Consider the following 20,862-nt stretch of genomic DNA (forward strand, 5'->3'; position numbering starts at 1 on the left):
AGAGGAGGGGGGAGGGGAGAGGGGGGAAGGGGGGGGGGGGGGGGGGGTGTGGGGGCAGTCCTTTCTTCATTCCCCTCTGCAATGAAGGGTCAGATCATCAGTATGCTTAAGGAAACAGTGACTTGGCCAATTTCTCTCTCCTATCCTGTGCTGAGCACAGAGGGGGGAAGGGGGGAGGGGAGGGGCGGAGGAAAGAGCTGACCCTCCTCCCTCCTCCAGTCTCTGCCAGGTCCCAGGCTACCTCTGGGTGTCTGTGGCACAAACACCTGCCTGTGAGCCCTTTTGAAGGCTCAGAGCCCCGTCTCGGGTGGAGCCACTGTTCTGGAGCCATGGAGTTGGAGTGCTGGGTCAGCAGAGGCGTGTGGCCAGTGGCCCGAGGGCTGCCATGTGTGACACGGTGCTTGGCCACAGAAGGCCTCTGGCATCCTGAGCTCAGCTCTTGGCTGCTGGCCGCTGTGGCGGCTGCGTCTGCAGCTGGGCCAGCGTGTCGCGCTTCTCAATGGAGCGCAGCTGCTGCCTCTTCACCCGCTTGAGCTTGGTGGGGTTTCGGATCTGGGGGAGGTTGGAGGGAGGGCGTTAGCATGGCTGGAGTCTCCGCCCTGCTCCCCAGGGAAAGGGAGGCCACCGCGGGGGTCTGGGGCTGCGGCACGAGCAGGGGCCGTGAAGCAGGGGTGCCGGGGTGTCTGGAACACGACATTCAGCCTGGCCGTGTCCCGTCCCGCAAGCAGGGCAACGCTCACCACTTGGACGATCTCCGCCTTCCGCTCGTTCTCCAGGCGGCGTTTCAGGTTCTCAGCGCGGCGCTGCTGCTTCTCCTGGACACACAGGGGAAGGGGATTGGGTCTGGGAGCCGAGGCGGCCCTGGCCTCCCAGGCAGTGAGAGCTGACAGCATTCCCAGGGAGGAGGGCAAGAGGCCCACTTATCCCGGCTCCGGGTTGTTCCTGGTGCTGGGGGGTGGAGGCAGCAAGGAACCATCCCTGTGCCCCTGGGACCAGCACCCAGAGGCCCACTCCGGTGGGACGCTCCTGACTTCACCTGAGAAGGGGGGCGCCTGGTCAGGTGGCTGAGGACACTGGGGTTGGAGGTGGCGGGGCAGGGTAAGACACAGGTGGCACCCCACCTGGAAACTCAGGCCCATGCCCCTCATCAACTGCCCAGGGAGAAGGGGTGGCTGGCCCTTTCCCTCATTCCCGTCCTCTCAGAGTCCCCCCTCTCCCCCTGAAGCCCACGCACCCCTAGAATGCACGGGCTGGGGTGAGGGCTGGCCTCCTAGGTTCACCCTGGCGCAGGGCTGGGACGGGCAGCGGCTGCAGAGAAGGGGCTCCGGAGCCATCTGGTCCCGGTTTGAATCCTGACCCTGCTACTTCCGAAACGTGTGACCCTGGCCGAGTGATTTAAGCTCTGTGCCTCGGCCTCTCATCTTTAAAGTGAAGATGATTATATAAGATTGTTTTGAGGACTAAATGAATGAACACACGTACAGGGCTTGGAATAGCACTGGCCCACTGGGAACACTTAGAAGATGAATGTAGACGGAGTCTTCCTTGGGAATGGCTACGCTGACTGCTGTCCCTGGTGGGGCAGGGCAGGGATGGTGGCTCCAAGGCTGTGCATGGTCAGGGGCCTCCCTCGGCTTTGGCAACACAGGGTAGGGGTGGCTTGGGCCCGCGGGGAGAAAGGAGAAGTGACACTTGAGCTCCCAGAGGCGCAGGGGAAGGTCGGGACTGAGGGCTGGGCAGGGGCACCTCTAAAGGGGACGGTGACAAGAAGGTTCTCTCTTGCCCAAGAGGGAGCCAGGGCCACACAGGAAGCTAGATAAGGCCTCAGCACGAGGCAGCGGCCACACAGTCTGCAGGGCCTCGGCCATAGGCTGAGCTGGGGCAACTCAAAGCAGGGGACAGATGACCAAGTGGCTGACCCACCCCCTCCCCTCATGGCCAGGCAGGGACTGCAGGCTGGGAGGGAGGTGTCTGACTCCTCCGGTGGCCCAGGGACCACGAGGTGAGTGACGTCCCACTGAGAAGTCTGCTCCTGGTGGATCTACACCACCACCTCCCTGTCTGCCTGCTGGGGCTTCCTGGAGGCTAGAGAGGTTGGGCGTGAACCTCTAACAGGGCACCTGTGGCCCTGGGATGAGCGTGAGGGAGAGCTGGAGGAATGCGCATGCCGCCCACTTCGCTGATGTGTAGCAGCTGTGTCTTGGGGGAATGCCAGCACCGATCTGTATGCCTTTCCCACCCTTCCCCGCGGCCCCAGGCTGGAGAACGGCTCTTTTTTTTTGTTTTTTGCGGTACGCGGGCCTCTCACCGCTGTGGCCTCTCCCTCCGCGGAGCACAGGCTCCGGACGCGCAGGCTCAGCGGCCACGGCTCACGGGCCCAGCCGCTCCGCGGCACGCGGGATCCTCCCGGACCGGGGCACGAACCCGCGGCCCCCGCATCGGCAGGCGGACTCCCAACCACTGCGCCACCAGGGCAGCCCCGGAGAACGGCTCTCGACCAAGCCCCTCCCACCCCCGCCTGGCCGGCCCCTCCCTCACCTGCCGGCGCCGCTCCTTCTCCTCCTGCAGGTGGCGGGCGAAGTCCTTGGCCCGCTTTCTCTCCTGCCGGCCCTTCATCTTCTGCTGCCAGGATGTGCGCAGGGGCTTGTCCTGAACCATCTGGGAGAACCTGCATGGGGGAGACTGGGTGCTCTTGGAGTCCGCGGGATGCCCCGGTGCCCTCCCTCTGGGCCTTCTTTCCTACCTGCCTGCTTGCCCGGCAGTCGACCCTCCGGGTCTGTAGAAGCTTGGAGCAGGAAAGGGCCCTGATCATGCCCACTGCCATTTCTTAAGCCCTGGTTATGTGCCTGAGGTGGGAACTCCTGTTCCCTCCAGTTTATAGAGGAGCAAACAAAGACTCAAGAGAGGTTAAGTAATTGCCCAAGGTCACCTTGCTCCTGAGCAGCAGTTTGTGACCAGAGTCCGGGCCGCACGGCCTCCACCGCCAAGCTCTGCTGCTCCGGCCGAGTGCAGAGGGCTGGGCGTGGACGCCCCTGGAGAGGGGGCTCACTCCCTACTGGGGAGCCCATTTCATCTCAGAACAGTGCAAATGGTCGCGGTCCCCTGTAGTGATGCAGGGGAAATGTGAAAATGGAGTGGGTGCTAGTGAACATCAGGGAAGTCTTGACTTTCTAAAGACTGATAGTGACACGGTCACAGAAGCGAGGTTACCTCTGTAAGAACGCACACTGCCAGGATCTAGGGGTGGGATGATAAATCTAGGATGTGCTGTAAAACATTCCAGGAAGATGGAAAAACATCAAGGAGCAAAAGGACACTAGACCACGAAAAGGCTGAGGGCTGCTGAGACTGGTGATGAGGGCTTGGGGGTTCATGCAGCCGTGCCGCCCCTTTTCCGTAAGCTTTCTCCTTGAACGATTTGAAGCCTGTTTGGGTGTCCCACGGGCCTTCTTTCCCCCTCAGCAGTTCCTCTCGTAGTGGCCTTTCCGCCTCCCTCAATAACTTCTTGACTTTCAAAAGAGCTCCTGTTTACCCACGTCCACTCTACCATGCCCCAAGCAGTCACAGCAGTGGGCTGCAGTGGGCACCAGGCCGAGCCCACTCCCGCCCCTGGGGAAGGTCAATACGGCTCTTCTGGTTCATCTTTCCCCTTTCTTGCTCCACAGGAGTCTGCACATACAGCCTGGACCCTGAACCCACGCCTGTCCGTCCTCAGTCTGGTTCTGCCTGCCTGCCCCCCCCAGTTCTGCCTGCCTGCCCCCAGCACACACCCCACTGCTTATCTCCCCCTCCCCTTACGTGGAGACAAGAACCATTCCCATCACAAAGGGTGGTGGGAGGATTAATGGCTCACACCCGAGAAGCACTTAGCACAGTGCTCTGCATATAGTAGGTGCTCAGTGAATCCACCCTTCAGAGAAGGGAGATGGTGCACCCAGGGAGGACTGGGCAGAAGGTGGCATTAGGCCTAGGGCACGGGGGGGGGGGGGGGGGGGGCCTTAATATTTATTGAGTGAACAAACAAATTACATGTATTTGTTCCAGAACTAATCTAGCATGGAAAAGTTAAGTCAATTCATTTTAGTTTGGGTGAAACTGACATTCTTCCAAAATCCTTGAAGGTGAACTGCTGAAGCTGCCTCCTCAAAGCTCCCAAACATCCATTCAACAGCCCCTCTGGCCCTTATCCACAGGCCTGGCGCCTCTTCTGAAGGTGCTTTAATTCTACTGCAGCAGCTTCCTTACTGGTCTCCCTGGTCTCCCCTCTGCCCTCCTAAAGGTCTGTTCTCCACAGGCCAGACTGGTCCTTGCAGAGGTCAGATCGCGTCACTCTTTTGCTCAACACCTCCCATGGCTCTCACGCTGGCTCAGGTCCCTGCAAGGGCCCACGTGGGCCCACGTGACCAGGCCCTGTGGCCACTCTGACCTCACTCACCTCCTACCGCTCCCCTGTGCCCAGTGACGAGGCCTCTGCACTTTCTGTTCCCCTTGCCTGGGCACTCTTTTCCAGTGTGTTCGTTCAGGCCTCTGCTCACATCCCTGTGGCAGTGAAGCCATCTCTAATCACTGTGACAACGCCCTGCACCTCTTGCTTTGTTATTTTCCTGTATTGCCCTAATTACTGATGTATGTATATATTACGTGTTGGTTATAGCCACGCTTACCCCCAGATCCTACAGCTCAATGAAATATAAACTGGTTGAACGAATGAACCACCTTCTGTTCTCATTCATCTACTTGTTCGACTCAGTGCCTACCATGTGCTGGGCTCTGGGGAGAATCTAGCCGTTGTAGGTAAATCCTCACTCTCCCGGAGCCTCTGGTCTAGAGTGGAAGCTGGCAGCCGACAAGAATCACACAAGCAAACAAGCAGTTGTTCAAATGGGGGTGTTACAAAAGATACAAGGTACAATGACAACATATAGCTTGAGGACTTAACCCTGGTTGGGTTGCACAAAGAGGGCTTTTCCCAGGGGCTGCATGTTTAAGTGGAGCCCTGGAAGATGAGCAGGGAATGGTCAGGGGAGGAGCCTTTCAACAGAAGGAACAGCATGTGCAAAGGCCCTGAGCTGGGAGGGAGCATCACCTACAGGGGGTACACAGAGGGGAGGTCAGTGTGGGAGACTCTTAGTGATGGCAGAGATGGCAGGGTTGAGGAAGACGTCTGGAGCGCAGCTCCAAGCAAACAACAGGAAGCTGGGAAGCATTTCAGCTCGGGCAGGAAGCGGGGACAAAATACCCTTTCTCTTGCTTCTTGGTATCCTCTGCTGACCCTCCCTTCTCCTGGCCTGTGTGTTGGAGCAGCCTCCTCATGCTCAGTGAGCTCCTCTCCCCGCCGTCCACCTCCCGAGTACCAGGACTCCAGGCTCCCACACTCAACTTGCTCACCATCCTCTTCCCACCAGAACCAACCTCTTCATCTGGTCCCACATGGCCATCAGTGGCCCCACCATTCTCTGGGACCTGCTGGGACCGAGGTGGAGGGGCAGCGCCACCACCCACTTCTCCAAGTCCAAAAGTCGCTCCATCTTCAAAGTCTCTGATTGGTGACTTGTAGGAAATCACTCCCTCAGTTTCACTTTCTTCTCTGTTTAAGGGGGGAGGGACTTGAGGGAGGGGAATACCCAACCCACCGCCTTGGGGTTTAGGGGTTCAGCAAAATGACATCTGCAAAAGGCCTAGCACAAAGCTTGATGCACAGTCATCCCTTAGTAAATGTCCGCTTCCTCCATAAAATCACTGCCTTCCCCTATGGGCCCTCACAGCCACGAATTCCTGTCTGCCCAGTGGTTCCCAGTAGCTAAAACATGAACTGGACCCCACTTCTCCTTCCTGGCAGCCTAAACATTTCCTTCTTCAGTTGCACCTCTTTGTTCCTTCACTCAACAAGCATTTAATTGAGCACTTACTGCCCGCGGCACAGAAAGACAAGACCTCACGCCTACCCTTTAGAAGGGATAGTTAGGGAGTTTGGGATGGACATGTACACACTGCTATATTTAAAACAGATAACCAACAAGGACCTACTACTGCAGAGCACAGGGAACTCTGCTCAATAGTATGTAACAACCTAAATGGGAAAAGAATTTGAAAAAGAATAGGTACATGTATATGTATAACTGAATCACTTTGCACCTGAAACTAACACAACATTGTTAATCAACCGTGCTCCAATATAAAATAAAAGTTAAAAAAAAAAAAGAAGGTTGCAATTCAATGCAAGGCGGCTCTACAGAGCACAGGTAAAGGGCTTTCACGCAGACTTTGGAATCAGATCTGTGTTCAGGTCCTGCCTCTACCACACATTTAGCCTCCCTGAGCCTCAGTGCCCTCATATGTAAAATGAGGATAATCCTAATGCCTGCTGCTTCATTGAGCTGATGGGCTGATTAAATGCCAAGAAGCATGCTGCTCCCTGTTTGAAAGGCCCTTCCCCTGGCCAATCCGTACTAGAGTGCTTAGCAGCGTCCTATATACTCAGCGCTTGGTAGTGCCTTTTATCAAAAAGGCAAGTAACTGTAACAGATAATGGTGGATGAAGACCTCACTGCTGGTTTACTTGCTTCTGCACCCTTACTAGAGAGGGCAGGGACAAGGATAAATGCGTGTTGAATGAACACACAGATGAGGTGCTATCCAGGGGTCCTTTAAGGGCACCCCTCCCTGAGATCCCAGTGCATTTCACCACATTCTGGTTATAATTACCTCTTTGTGTGACTCCCCCAGTGATGTGAGATCTCTCCAACCTACGGGCTACCTCCTGGCTGCTCCCAGGCTCCAGCAGCACACAGAACCCCATCCCTGCCCAGATGTCCCCCACTTCACCTCTTCTTTGAGCGGTCCTTCCACACCCGCCCAGACTTGGGCTTCCCCTTCGGGATTTTAGGAACCTCCTCCTTCTTCGGTTTCTTGGACGCTGGGGCCTGGGCTGAAGAACCTTCTCGCTTCTTTGGCCCGAGGCCGTCTCTCTCCGGCTGCCCGGCCGGCGGTGGCTTGCTCGGCTCACGCTGATCCCGTGGGGAGCCGGGCGACTGGGGTGTCAGCTCCTGCAGTGGCTGAGAGGGCTCGGGACCCGGCGCTTGCTGACCAGGGTAAGGCTCTAGTGACCCTGGGCTCGGCTGCAACTGATGTCGGGGGGACCCCAGGGTCGGCTCCTCCTTACTCTTGGGCAACTCCGAATCCGCTTCTTCTCGGTCCTGGGAAAACTTTGGTGACTCCCCACTTGGCTGTGGCTGAAGTCGGGAGAATTCAGGACTCGATTCCGGCGGTCTTTGGGGCGACTCCAGGCCTGGGTCTCGCTGACGCTGGGGCGACCCTGGGCCCGGCTCTGGCTGCTTTCGGGGGGACCCCAAGCCTGCCCCCTCCCGTAGACTGGGTGATCCCGGGCTTGTCTCCGGCTGATGTCTGGGAGACTCCAGGCCAGGTGGCCGCACACTCCGAGGAGAACCGGGCTCCCTCCTTTCTTCTGGGTTCGACTCGAACTCCACAAGGGCCCGTCTCACCCGCAGAACTGAGGTGGGGTTCTCGGGTGATTCAGGCTTTAGTCCTTCCAGCCGCCGGCTGCGCCTCAGCTGCGTGTCCATGGTCGGGGCAGAGTTTCTAAACGCGAGCCCACGTGCAGTCTCAGGGACTACCGGCGCCGTCCTATGACGTCATAACCCCGCTACGTCTGCGCCGGGCAGGAGGGGCTGTTGCCTCGGAGACCATGTTGGTGACGAGCGAAGAGGCGCGGGGAGGAGTCCGGGGAGAGCGGGCGTTGGGTTTACTAGGCGCATGCGCAAAGAGCTTTGGCTCATTTACCTGTGATTGAAGAATGAGTCCCAGCTTGAGATCCGTATTCACCTTGCCTGCGAGCCCAGTCTCCCGGGGGGAAAGAGGGTGTGCAGGCGGAAAAAGGTAGAAGGGGTCCCATTTTCGGGAGAGAAGGGGATTGGGAAAAGATCCAGGGAGCCTGTAGGCAAGGCTGGATGGAAACTTTGCTGCTAACTCACTTCTTTACTGCTAACTCAGCTTCAGCGCCGAGCACAGCCCCACCTGCTGAGTCACAGCCGACAGGACACAGGAGGAGTGAGAGTATCGGCGTATCAGATGGGCCCCAGTGTGTCCTGACTGCTGATCAAGAGGGGGTGAGGAGGAGGAAAACCCAGGCAAGGCTCCTGGAGGATGGAAAAGTGGATTGAGGATTCCTTAACACCTCTCACCCCTTGGCTGGTGCCACACAGCATCCAAAATGCACCCCGATGAGTTTAGCCTGTTGAAATCGCCTCCCCAAGGGTAAGGCGATGGCAGGCTTCTTCACTATCCTTAGAGGTTGTCAGAATTAGTTGCACCCTTGTGCTGTAATCCTGTGTCAGTCCCTGCCTTCCTGGCCGCTCTCAGAGGCTGCATCTGCAGGCTCAGCGGCCTTGGGCCCCTTGCTCCTGGACCAAGGAAATCCTTGCAGTGAGGCTTTGTCTCAGTTCCCCAGCCCAGCAGTGCAGCTCCCCGCTGCAGAGGCAGCTCAGACCCCTCCTTGGCCAGCTCTTCCAACCCCCCAGTTCTCAGTTCCTTAAATCCCCTGCCCCAGCCTGGACGCCTAAATGGCCTGCCACTCAGATCCACACCTGGCATGCATTACCAGGCTGTGGAGACGGCACACCACCTCACTGCCCTGCCTTACCCTGGGTCCCCTCAGCTCTCCTGGCTTCCTGAGCACCCGTCCTCAGCTGGAGGGATCACTCTCGAATGCCAATTGGATCGTATCCTGGTTCCACTTAAAATACTTCAGAGGGTGATCTCAGGTCCCTGCCAGGTGATGTAAGAGCAGGGGATGCTTTACAGACATCCTTCAGATCAGGAGAGGAGACCCCTAGTCAGTGGAGGCATCAAGCGATCTCTGGCCCAGAACCATCCCTTCCACCCAGGCTCAGTTTGTCATTGTCATTATAAACGGTGTGCAGGGGCCCAGGGGACACTCCTGAATTTTTCAGAAAAGGCTGGCGTGACAGTTGCTATTGAAACTCTGTTCTCATATGCTCTTTGTCTTTCTACTGCAGGCATCCCAGCCTCCTGCCCTCAGGGGAAAGGATGCTGAGGGGGGTGGGTCTCCTACAGTCTCCCAGAGGCCCCAGCAGGATTGAGCCCCAGTTTCTACGAAGGCAACCTGGTCATTCATGCACCTTCTTTTGGCTTCTCCCCTGTTCCTGTCTCAGCTTCCCACTCCCTTATAGGTGCTTGCTGGGGTCATTTTCTTTCTTTTTCGGCGGCGCTGTGTGGCATGTGGGATCTTAGTTCCCCGACCAGGCAATGGAACCCGTGCCCCCTGCACTGGGAGTGAGGAGTCTTAACCACTGGACTGCCAGGGAAGTCCCCTTGCTGGGGTCATTTTCTGAATAGACTATTTGCATTTAAATCCTTGTCTCAGAGTCAGCTGTGGAGGAACCCAGCCAAAAACACTGGGACAAGCAATTATTGGACCAGGCATTCTTTCAAGTGCTCTATATGTACAAACCCACTTAATCCTCACAACCACCCTGTGAGGCAGGTGCTGTTGTTATTACTCCCATTTCACAGATAAAGAAAACTGAGGCACAGAGAGGCTGGGACACTTGTAAAGGTCACACAGCAGAGAAATGGTGGAGGTGGGATCCACATGTGGGCTTCCGACTGCAGAGCCACACACTTAAGAGTAAATCTCTCTGTTATCCGTGGAAGAAAACCAAGGCACAGAAAAGCTAAGCTGTCTGCCTAAAGTCACACAGCTCTACATCGATGAGTAAGGACTACATTTCCGGTGCTGACAAGCTTAGTTGCCTTGCAAAACTGTCCCTCCCGTGGGACTCCCTCACCCGTTCCTCACACTGATCTTGGTTTGGTCTGCGCACTGGGAGATGCTCGGTGCCAGGTCGCCTCAGGGGCCTGCCAAGGCTCTGTGTGCACACGCGCGGGGCGGAGTGTGCTGAATCAGCAATACCGGGCTTGTTTATGTAACCTGAGATCTGCTGACTGAAGGAAACTGTGTGCCCACAGATGATGGAAGATACAGATCAGGTGTTCTTCTCAGAGCCATTGAGCCTCCCTCCAGCCACAGGTGCTGTCGTTGAGAGGGTTTGACATCAGGTTTGAGATGTCAGGCACCTGTATCCCTGTAGCCTCTGCTCAGCACCAAGATAAGAGATGGCTGGGGAATGGGTTCTGGCAGTCACCAGACGCACTCCTTGAGCACTTGCTCAGTGCCGGGCCTCCCCTGGGTGCTCATTAATCCCCTGGGACGTTGGTGCAGGAGGGTGGTTGCAGCACGTGCTGGATGAGTGTTTGCTGTATAAGTGAATGGGCAGGGAGGAACATCTGCCATTTACCAACAAGGAAATCCAAGGCTGGAACAGGCTGTGATCTGGCACAGGGTGACCCAAGGAGAGGGTGCAAGGTGCAAGGTCAGGGCTGGAACTCGGGGCTTCCTGACTCTAAACTCAAGCGCTCACTCTCATGTGCATTGTGCTCACGACTAGGAGACGGGGGCTGAGGATGTGTAAGGGCTTCCTCGGTCTGGGAGGGTGGATCTGGCGACTGGGACGTCGCTGAGCGTGGCTGGAGTGAGAGCAGGGCCCCGATGAGGTGGAGGCATCACTGCACTTGAGCTGCCCATGCCTGCCCTTCACTGGGTCACGTGGGTCCAGGCTGCTGTCTGTTCCACTCAGGGTTCTCAAGTATTCGAAGACAGTTTTCCTGTAGCTTCCCCAGAATTATCTTTTATCCTGGCTGAACATCTGCTCCTCCAGCTGTCTCTCCCACAGCGGTCAGTCTCTGGGGAAGACACTGGTTCTCTACAGCCTTCAGACTGTGGTGTCCGGAGCTCCTGCAGGCACCCAGGGTTGATTGTCCCACAGAGAGCCGAGTGGATTTGTCACCTCCCTGCTCCATGGTCCCTCTCAGTATGGCCAGGCACCCACCCTCTTTTCTCAACAGTGAGCTGCCATTTGAAACACTGTCTGGTTCCAGCTGCTGATCCCGGGATCCTGGGCGTGAGCTGCTGGCTTTTCTAGACAAGTGCGGAATGTGTCATTTGGCCGCGCTACATTTTGCTTTGGCCTCTCTGGAGACCCAGTTCTCCTTCAATCTTTGCTGCCCCCTCCTCCTATGGGCATGTGAACAGCTGCTCTGGGCACCGTGAATCAGGCTTTCCTGAGAACCTGCAACAAGAGCGAGGTTATCATGTCTGTTCTTATCATGGGTTCTTATCTTGGAGGTTCATCTTTTCTGTGCATTCCCAGCAGCTCACGAGAAGTTTCAGATCCTCAAGAGGAGGGGGCAGAGACCTCAGCAGAGGGGCCGGGGGAAGGACGGGCAGGAGTGGCACCTGGGACCCCTGGACGTTGCCAGGGTGCAGAGAAGCTGACTTGATTGGGAAGGGACCCCTTTACAAAGCTCTCGTGAACCCGCAAAGCTTATCTCCTGATCCCCTCGCAGCAACTGCAGGTTTTGCTGAAACAGGAAGGGGTGGATGTGCTACTGCCGGTGCAACAAGACCTCCCTCTGTCCTCCCACACCCCGGGGCCCTCTCCAGCTTCCACAGTCTGGTCCCCTGCCCTGGGCAGGCCAAGGAAGGGAGCGCAGGGGTGGGCTGGGGAATAAACACCTGTGCCAGGTGGGAGGAAGATACCCCAAGAAGGGGGGCATGGCAACTCATGCCGCATCTCATCCTCACCCCAATGTGTCCAATAGCAATGCTGCTCGAACTTGGGTGGGCATCAGAATCACATAGAAGACATGTTAAAAGCCACACTTCTGGACCCAAACTCCAGACATGATGATTCAGTAGGTCTGGGGTGGGCCTGGGACTCTGCATTTCTACAAGCTCCCCGGTGATGCTGCTGTTGGTACGTGGACCACACTTAGGGGAGCTGTGTCCTGCTGGAGGGAGTGAGAGATTTCCTGTTTCACCTTCGTGGACGGGGCTGGGGCTGAGTTCCCCATCATCCTACCATTTACTTATTCACCAAATATTGATTGAATATTTACTCTGAGAGGCACTAGGAGTAGAGCAGGGAGCAGGGCAGTTGTGGTCCCTGCCTCCATGGCACTTACATTGTCTTGGGGCACTTGTGTTAAACACTTGAATCTCAGAACTACCCTTTGAAGGAAGCTGAGCAAGAATCAATCATCCCTATTTCACAGGTGAGGAAATAGCATCACAGAGAGGTTATGTGCCTTTGCTGAAAGTCACATTAATGTTAAGTGGCAGAGCCTGAACTCAGGACTTCTCAACTCAAAATCTGGCCACCATCCCCTGGCTGTGAAACATCTCAGTTTCATGGGGCTGGATTTCGATGGCAGAGATACAGACCCTGGACATGTGTCCGTGGGTGACAGCTGGGGGCTTCATTCTTATGGATGGAAGGTGAGCTTGACAGACAGACAGACACACTTCCCCACACACCCACACACACAGGATAACTGCAGAGTTTCACGGTGACTCGCTTCCCCTCCCTTCCTCACTGTTCACTTACCCCTCTCCCCTCATTTCCTCTAACATCTGGTTCCTCTGTAGCTCTGACCCCTCCTCGGTGCCATATCTGCTCCAGCGAGGCTGGCCTCCTCCATCCAATATGGCAGCCTCATCTCCATGGCAACCCCTGGAGACCTTGCCTTGGTGACCAAGGTGCAAATTATGAGGCCCCTTTTCTGAAGCACAGACCAACGAGGGCCCTGATTTGAGGATGGAAATCTGCTGGCCCTTTGGCAAGGGAATCTCTGCTCTCTCTCCCCCTCTGCACACACTAGCAGTGAACAAAAACCAGCCCTGTATCAGACTGAGCTGGTGCGTTGAGCTTTCCCTTCAGTCAGTCTTGCTCCTCCATTCCTCTCACACTGCGTCCAAAACCTCATACTCCGGGCTTCCCTGGTGGCGCAGTGGTTGAGAGTCCGCCTGCCGATGCAGGGCACATGGGTTCGTGCCCCGGTCTGGGAAGATCCCACATGCTGCGGAGCGGCTGGACCCCTGAGCCATGGCCGCTGAGCCTGCGCGTCCGGAGCCTGCGCTCCGCAACGGGAGAGGCCACGGCAGTGAGAGGCCCGCGTACCGCAAAAAAAACAAAAAACACCTCATGCTCCTGGAGCCCAGTGAATCAGCCAGGCTCATTATTCTGGACCCCACACCCTAAGGCTTGCTCTACCGAAGGATCGTTATAGAAATGAACAGATCATTTCCTCCTAAAGACCCCTTCATATGCTTACAGATTTAAAAGCATAGTGTTTATGGTAAATTTTAAGGACATAAAAATTATAGCAAATTTGATGAGAAGACATTTTATTACTGTGGATTAGAAAAACACAAAAATATACCAATTCCACTAGCAGTTTAAATGATAGAGATTCTGTCCACAGTGGCTACCAAGTATGGAGGGCGTTTGCAGGTATTATCTCATTTAATCTCAGGCAACCTTATGAGGAAATTAATCCTACTGCCCTGGGTTTTAGAGGTGAAGGAAAGTGTTCAGGGACGGGCAATTGGAGACAGGCAGAGAGAGAATTCAAATCCACGACTCTGCCTCCAAAGCAGGTATACCTTCACCTATACCACTCTGCCTCTGTGTTTTAGGCACTTGACCTAAATAAAAAAGAAATCCTTTCTTTAGCCTAGGCCTAATTTTCGATTCTTTAAAAATAAGTCCCGAGGCAGAAATTTCATGTTGTTAAGAAATGGTATGCCTTCCACACAGAGCAGGGCTTATCAATCAAAGTTATTGATTATAACTTTGCTTATTTGGTTATTCTGCTGCTCTTTTATTTTCTCTTCAAAATAACATATTACACAACACTCAGATATTATCACTCTCTGCTTGAGTTGTTTTAGTTCTCTGCCTGTGGTTAGATCTAGATACCCCACATTTTTGTTCTTTGAAATCAGACACAGAAGGTGTAGGAGATTACATTTTTAAAAGCTGGCTGTGGGACTTACCTGGTAGTCCAGCAGTTAAGACTCCACGCTCCCAACGCAGGCGGCCCGGGTTTGGCCCCTTGTCAGGGAACTAGATCCCACATGCCGCAACTAAAAGATTCTGCATGCCGCAACTAAAGATTCTGCATGTGGCAACAAAGATCTCTCGAGCCAAAACTGAGACCCGGTGCAGCCAAATAAATATTAAAAAAAAAAAGTTGGCTGCAGTGGTATCTCCCATACATGTGTTCTTCCTCCAGTGTGACCTTGACACCGTTTCCCTTGAGTAGTAGGACCTTTGTGATTGCCTTGGCCAAAAGAGTATGGCAGAACTGTTGCTCTGTGACTTCTGAGAATGCCACATGCTTCTGCCTGGCTATTATGGGGTGCTCACTCTTGGAGCTTAACTGCCATGCAGTGAGGAAGCCCAAATCATCCCACGTGGAGAGACCACACAGAGTCCAGTGAAGGTGCTCCAGCTGACAGCCCAACTGATGTCCCAGCTGACAGCCCACATTGTCTGACAGGCATGAGCAAAGATACTTCCAGATGATTCTAGCTTCCACCTGTCAGGTCACTGCCCACTTTGAGTCTTCTTAGGAGAGGTCCCAGAAATCATGGAGCAGAGACAACCTCTCTCCACTATGCCGTGTCCAAGTTCTGTGCCACAGAATCTGTGAGCATAATGAAATGGTTGCTTTACACCACTAAGTTTTGGGGTGTTTCTTACACAGCAATAGTAACTGGAACCAGGAGATATTTTCTCATAATCAGGAGTCTACCTTAAGGGAGAAAATCTTGTGGCCTCTTTTGCACCTTCTCCTGGGGCAGGTGTGATTGGCAAGGACGACACCCAGTCGTAGCCCCATGACTTTATTAGAGGCAGATTGATGGCAGCAGATTCCTTGCTCTTTAGTCTCAGTATATTAATACATTTTACTGGTTTACTTGTCTATTGTTTATTTCCCACTGACTAGAGTATCAGTTCCCCATGGACAGGATTTTTTTTTTCTGTTCTGTATGTTACTACATTCTTTTTTTTTTTTTTAATTATTTATTTATTTATTTTTGGCTGCATTGGGTCTTCATTGCTGTGCGCGGGCTTTCTGTAGTTGTGGTGAGCGGGGGCTACTCTTTGTTGCAGTGTGCGGGCGTCGCATTACGGTGGCTTCTCTTGTTGTGGAGCACGGGCTCTAGGTGTGCGAGCTTCAGTAGTTGTGGCTCTTGGGCTCTAACAGGCTCAGTAGTTGTGGCTCATGGCCTTAGTTGCTCCACGGCATGTGGGATCTTCCTGGACCAGGGCTCGAGCCCGTGTCCCCTGCATTGGCAGGTGGATTCTTAACCACTGCGCCACCAAGGAAGCCCTGTATGTTACCACATTCTTAGAGCCCAGACTAGTACTTGGTACTTAGCAGTTGCTCAGTAAGTAATTTTTGAATGAATGAGTGAATGCAGATGAAACATCAGGTGAGCACACTTTTTGATAATGATTTCTCAAGAGAATTTAGTTAACATTACCAGGTTCTAGTTATTATCATAATAGAAAATTATTTTTTGGATAATGGCAAGCTCACATTGTAGTGGGAATTTCTTGTGAATCATAGTAGAGAATAGAATAGAGAAGAGGCGAGAATAATATGGAATAGTTAAAAGAGTTAGGAATTAATAATTCATAGTTAAAAGTCCCAACTTCTTCTTGAAATAAAGGAAAAAAGAATCATTAAATGTGTGAATGAGCAGTTGGATTTCAGGTCTGTGCTAAGCAGTTTGTTCAAGGAATTTGTTCCTGGACACTCTCTAAAGTGGTTTAGGATCAATCATCAAACAAGAATTGATTCAGATGATCTTTGTTGCCTGGTGTGTGCTGAGAGTCAGGGGAACCACAAATAAGTGTGAGGTGGGGATGCTGTCCTCAAGTTATGTTGAGTCCAGCTGGAGAGGTAAGACTGAAGTCTGTGAGACCGCCAGCCCAGCAAGGCAAGCTAGGCCCAGTGGTAAACCTGTAGGGTTTTACCTGCTGAGGCTTCTGAGGGTGAGGGAATGCCTAGGAGGACTTCCTGGAGGAGGCAGGTCCAGGGGGGATTGAGAGACTGGCCAGGTGGGCAGCTTCCCCAGCTGACTCAGAGGAGCACTGAAACTTCACAGGGGGTCATCAGAGATCAGCTTCCCGTTAACTTGGGTTTCTATCTGTACATCCTCACATAGCTGGTGGAAAGGAAATTAGTGTTCCTTTAACCCTAATACCCTTATGTAGATAGTTAGGTAAGTATTTAAGTAGATAATACCCTTAAGTAGGAAGAAAAACTTCTCCTCCCTAGCACCAGCCCACCTCCATAGGGTCTTTTTTGTGATGCACCTTGCAAGATTCTGTGCCTACAGGCCTGTCCGGCCCTGAGACCAGCCAGCTGACAGCCCCTGGAGTGGGCATTACCAGGCAGCTCAGATTTTGAAACCAAATAATGCACAGCAAAGGGCTGTTTACCAAGAACGTATCTGCAAGCCTTTAAAACGTCTCCTAAAACGCTGTTTGGCTGCAAAAGAAAACTACAGAGAGAATAACAGCTACAGAACAGTAAACCATGAACAGCTGGAAACACCTGGTCACTATATTTGGAAAAGGATTTGTTATGATCCCCCAGCAAGTCACCTCTGCACTTTGTAACTGTGTGAGGAATTCTATGATTGTGTATGTAGAAAAACCTAAAGATTCCACAAAAAATGTTAGAACTTACAAATGAATTCAGCAAAGTTGCAGGATACAAAGTCAACATATAAATATCATCAGTTGTGTTTCTGTGCACTAGTAATTACCAATCAGAAAAAGAAATTAATAAAGCATTTCCATTTACAGCAGCATCAAAAAGAATAAAACACTTGGGAATAAATTTAACCAAGGAAGTGAAAGACTTGTACACTGAAAACTACAGAACAGTGCTAAAAAAAAATGAAAGAAGATACTAATAAATGGAAAAATAGCCCATGTTCGTAAATTGGAAGACTTAACACTGTTAAGATGTCAGTACTACCCAAAGTGATCTACAAAGTCAATGCAGCACTTATCAAAATCTCAAAAAAATTTTTTCAGAAACAGTAAAATAAATCCTAAAATTCATGTGAAATCTCAAGTGACTCTGAATCATCAAAACAATCTTGAAAAAGAACAGAGCTGGCAGTCTCACACCTCCTGATTTCAAAACTTACCTCAAAGCTATAAAATCAAAACACTATTAAGTTAAAAAGATAATAGGGCTTCCCTGGTGGCGCAGTGGTTGAGAGTCCGCCTGCTGATGCAGGGGACACGGGGTTGTGCCCCGGTCCGGGAAGATCCCACATGCCGCGGAGCGGGTGGGCCCGTGAGCCATGGCCGCTGAGCCTGCGCGTCCAGAGCCTGTGCTCCGCAACGGGAGAGGCCACAGCAGTGAGAGGCCCGCGTACTGCAAAAAAAAAAAAAAAAAAAAAAAAAAAAAAAAGATAATAAAGAAATACTGTGAACAACTTTATGCCCACAAATTTGCTAACTCATATTGAATAGACCACCTCCTTGAAAGACACAATTTGCCAAACTCACCCAGGAAGAAACAGAAAATATGAAAATGTAGTATCTATAGAAGAATTTTAATCAATAATTACTAACCTTCCAAAACAGAAAGCACCAGGCCCAAATGGGTTCACTGGTGAATTCTAGTAAACATTTAAGGAAGAAATTATACCAACTGTCTGTTATCTTGTTCAGAGTATAGCAGCAGAGGGAATACTTCCTAACTCATTCTACAAGGCCAGCATTACCCTAATACCAAAGCCAGAGAAAGATATTACAAGAAAACTATGCACCAACATCTCCCATGAACACATGCAAAAATTCTCAACAAAATATTATAAAATTGAATAAAAAATGTGTAAAAAGAATTATACACCACAACCAGGTAGAATTTATCCCTGGTATGGAAGGCTGGTTCAATATTCTAAAATCATTCAATGAGATTCATCACATAAATAGGCTAAAAAAGAAGAATCACATGGTCATATAAATAGATGCAGAAAAGGAATTTGACAAAATCCAATTACCATTCATGATAAAAACTCTTAGTAGACTAGGAATAGAGGGGGACTTCCTCAACTTGATAAAGAGTAGCTACCAAAAAAACCACAGCTAATATCATATTTCATTGTGAGGAACTCAAAGTTTTCCCACTGAAATCAGGTAAAAGGCAAGGATGTCCCTTCTCACCACTTCGTTGCAACATCATACTGGAAGTTTTAGCTAATGCAATAAGACAAGAGAATCCAGAAGAATTGACAGAAAAACTACGGACACTAATAAGTGATTATAGCAAGATTGCAGGATACAAGGTTAAAAGAAAAAGGCAATTTCTTTCCACTGGCAATGAACAAGTGGAATTTGAAATTAAAAACACAATATTACTTCCATTAGCACTCAAACAAATGTAATACTTAGGTATAAATCTAACAAAATATGAACAAGATCTATATGAGGAAAACTACGGAACTCTGACAAATGAAATCAAATGAGAACTAAATAAACTGAGAGATATTCTATGTTCATGGGTAGGAAGATTCAATATTGTCAAGATGTCAGTTCTTCACAACTTGATCTATAGGTTCAAGGCAATTCCAATAAAAATCCCAGCAAGTTATTTTGTGGATATCAACAAACCGATTCTAAAGTTTACATGGAGAGACTAATAACCCAGAGTCCGTAACACAATATTGAAGGAGTAGAATATTCAGAGGACTGGCAGCACTTGACTTTAAGACGTAGTATAAAACTATAGTAATAAAGACAGTGTGGTTTTGGCAAAAGCATAGAAAATAAATCAATGGAACAGAATAGAGAACCCAGAAATAGACCCACACAAATATAGTCAACAGATCTTTCACAAAGGAACAAAGACAACTCAATAGAGCAAAGTTAGTCTTTTCAGCAAATGGTGCTGGAACAACTGGACATGCGCATGCAAAAAAATTAATCTAGTCACAGAACTTACACCCTTCATAAAAATTAACTCAAAATGGATCACAGACCTACATGTAAAACATCAAATTATAAAACTCCTAGAAGATAACACAGGCAAAAACCTAGATGAATTAGGTATGGTGATGACTTTTTAGATACAACACCAAAGGTATGACACATGAAAGAAATAACTGATAAGTGGCACTTCATTAAAAGTTAAAACTTCTGCTCTGTAAAAGACAATGTCAAGAGGATGAAGAGACAAGCCACAGACCAGGAGTAAACATTTGCAAAAGACACATCTGATAAAGGACTGTTATCCAAAATACACAGAGAATTCTTAAAGCTCAACAGTAAGAAAACAAACAACCCAATTAAAAAATGAACAGAAGATCTGAAGAGACATCTCACCAAAGAAGATAAACAGATGGTCAATAAGCATATGAAAAGATGCTCCACATCACATGTCTTAAGGAAACAAAAATTAACACAACAGTGAGATACAACTACACACCTATTAGAATGGCCAAAATCCAGAACATTGACAATACCAAATGCTGATGAGGATGTGGAGCAACAGGAACTCTCATTCATCGCTGGAGGGAATGCAGAATGGTACAGGCACTTTGGAAGACAGTTTGGTGGTTTCTTATAAAACTAAACACACTCTTACCATATGATCTAGCAGTTGCATTCGTTGGTATGTATCCAAATGAGTTGAAACCTTCTGTCCACACAAAAACACAGATGTTTTTAGCAGCTTTATTCATAACTGCCCAAACTTGGAAGCAACCAAGGTGTCCTTCAGTAGGTGAATGGTTAAATAAACTGAGGTACATCCAGACAATGGAATATTATTTAACACTAAAAAGAAATGAACTATCAGGGCATGAAAAGACATGGAGGAAACTTAAATGTATATTACTAAGTGAAAGAAGCCAGTGTGAAAAGTCTACATACTGTTTGATTACAAGTATATGACATTCTAGAAATGGCAAAATTATGGAGACAATAAAAACTTCAGTGATTGACAGGGGTTGGGTGGTGGTGGTGGTGGTGGTGGAGGATGACTAGGTGATGCTCAGAGGACTTTTAGGAGAGTGAAAAATACCATGTGTGATATCATATAGATGGATACATGTCCTTATACATTTGTCAAAACCTATAGAATGTACAACACCAAGAGTAAATCGCAATATAAACTATGGACTTTGGGTGATTATAATGTGCCAATGTAAGGTTCATCAATTACAAAAAATGTACCACCCTGGTGAGGAATGTTGATAATGAGTAAGGCTATTCATTTTGGGGGCAGGGTGTATATGGGAAGTGTCTGTACCTTTCCTTCAACTTTGCTGTGCACCTAAAACTACTTTGAAGAAATTAAAGTCTTAATAAAAAAAAAAACCAAACAGAATGAAACAAACAAAAAACCCAATGTGGTACTGGTATAAAGATGGTCATATATGCCAATGGAATAGAATGAGACATCAGAGATAAACCCTCACATATATGGCTAAATGGTTTTCGTCAAGGGTGCCAAGACCGTTCAATGGGGAAAAACAATCGTTTCAAGAAATAATGCTGGGAAAACTGAGTATCCACATACAAAACAATGAAGTTAGACCTTTATCTTACATCATATGTTAAAATTAACTCAAAATGGATCTAAGACCTAAATGTAGGACCTAATACTATAAAACTCTGTAGTGTAAATGACTGAGATTAAGCTTTTTGATTATAATATAAATGTTTGACATTAAGCTTTTGATTGCTCAGGTATCCATTTCAAAGACATCCCTCTCAAATAAACATATTGCAACTGTATTGACATAGCATCTAACGAAACAACCAGGTTAGGAACCAGGCCACCTCCACCTATGAAATTCTCCTTTTAGAAAGCCTTGGGTAACCTAGAAAACTGACTGCATGAGAGACACCTCTTCTCCCTTCTCATGCCCTAATTCCTGCT

General features: G+C 50.3%; 1 protein-coding gene across 1 annotated transcript; it reads right to left on the reverse strand.

Annotated features, from left to right (window-relative positions):
• Positions 1 to 432: 432 nt before the first annotated feature.
• On the reverse strand, positions 433 to 7,583 carry CCDC86 (coiled-coil domain containing 86). Its single transcript, XM_007462215.1, has 4 exons — positions 6,826 to 7,583; positions 2,539 to 2,668; positions 741 to 815; positions 433 to 552 (listed from the first exon to the last, which is right to left on the reverse strand). The coding sequence occupies exons 1-4, from the start codon at positions 7,581 to 7,583 to the stop codon at positions 433 to 435; spliced, it is 1,083 nt and encodes a 360-aa protein (XP_007462277.1).
• Between the last annotated feature and the right edge of the window lie 13,279 nt (positions 7,584 to 20,862).

This window comes from Lipotes vexillifer, unplaced genomic scaffold (assembly GCF_000442215.2).
Source record: "Lipotes vexillifer unplaced genomic scaffold, Lipotes_vexillifer_v1.1 scaffold1129, whole genome shotgun sequence".
Classification (NCBI taxonomy): Eukaryota; Metazoa; Chordata; class Mammalia; order Artiodactyla; family Lipotidae; genus Lipotes; species Lipotes vexillifer.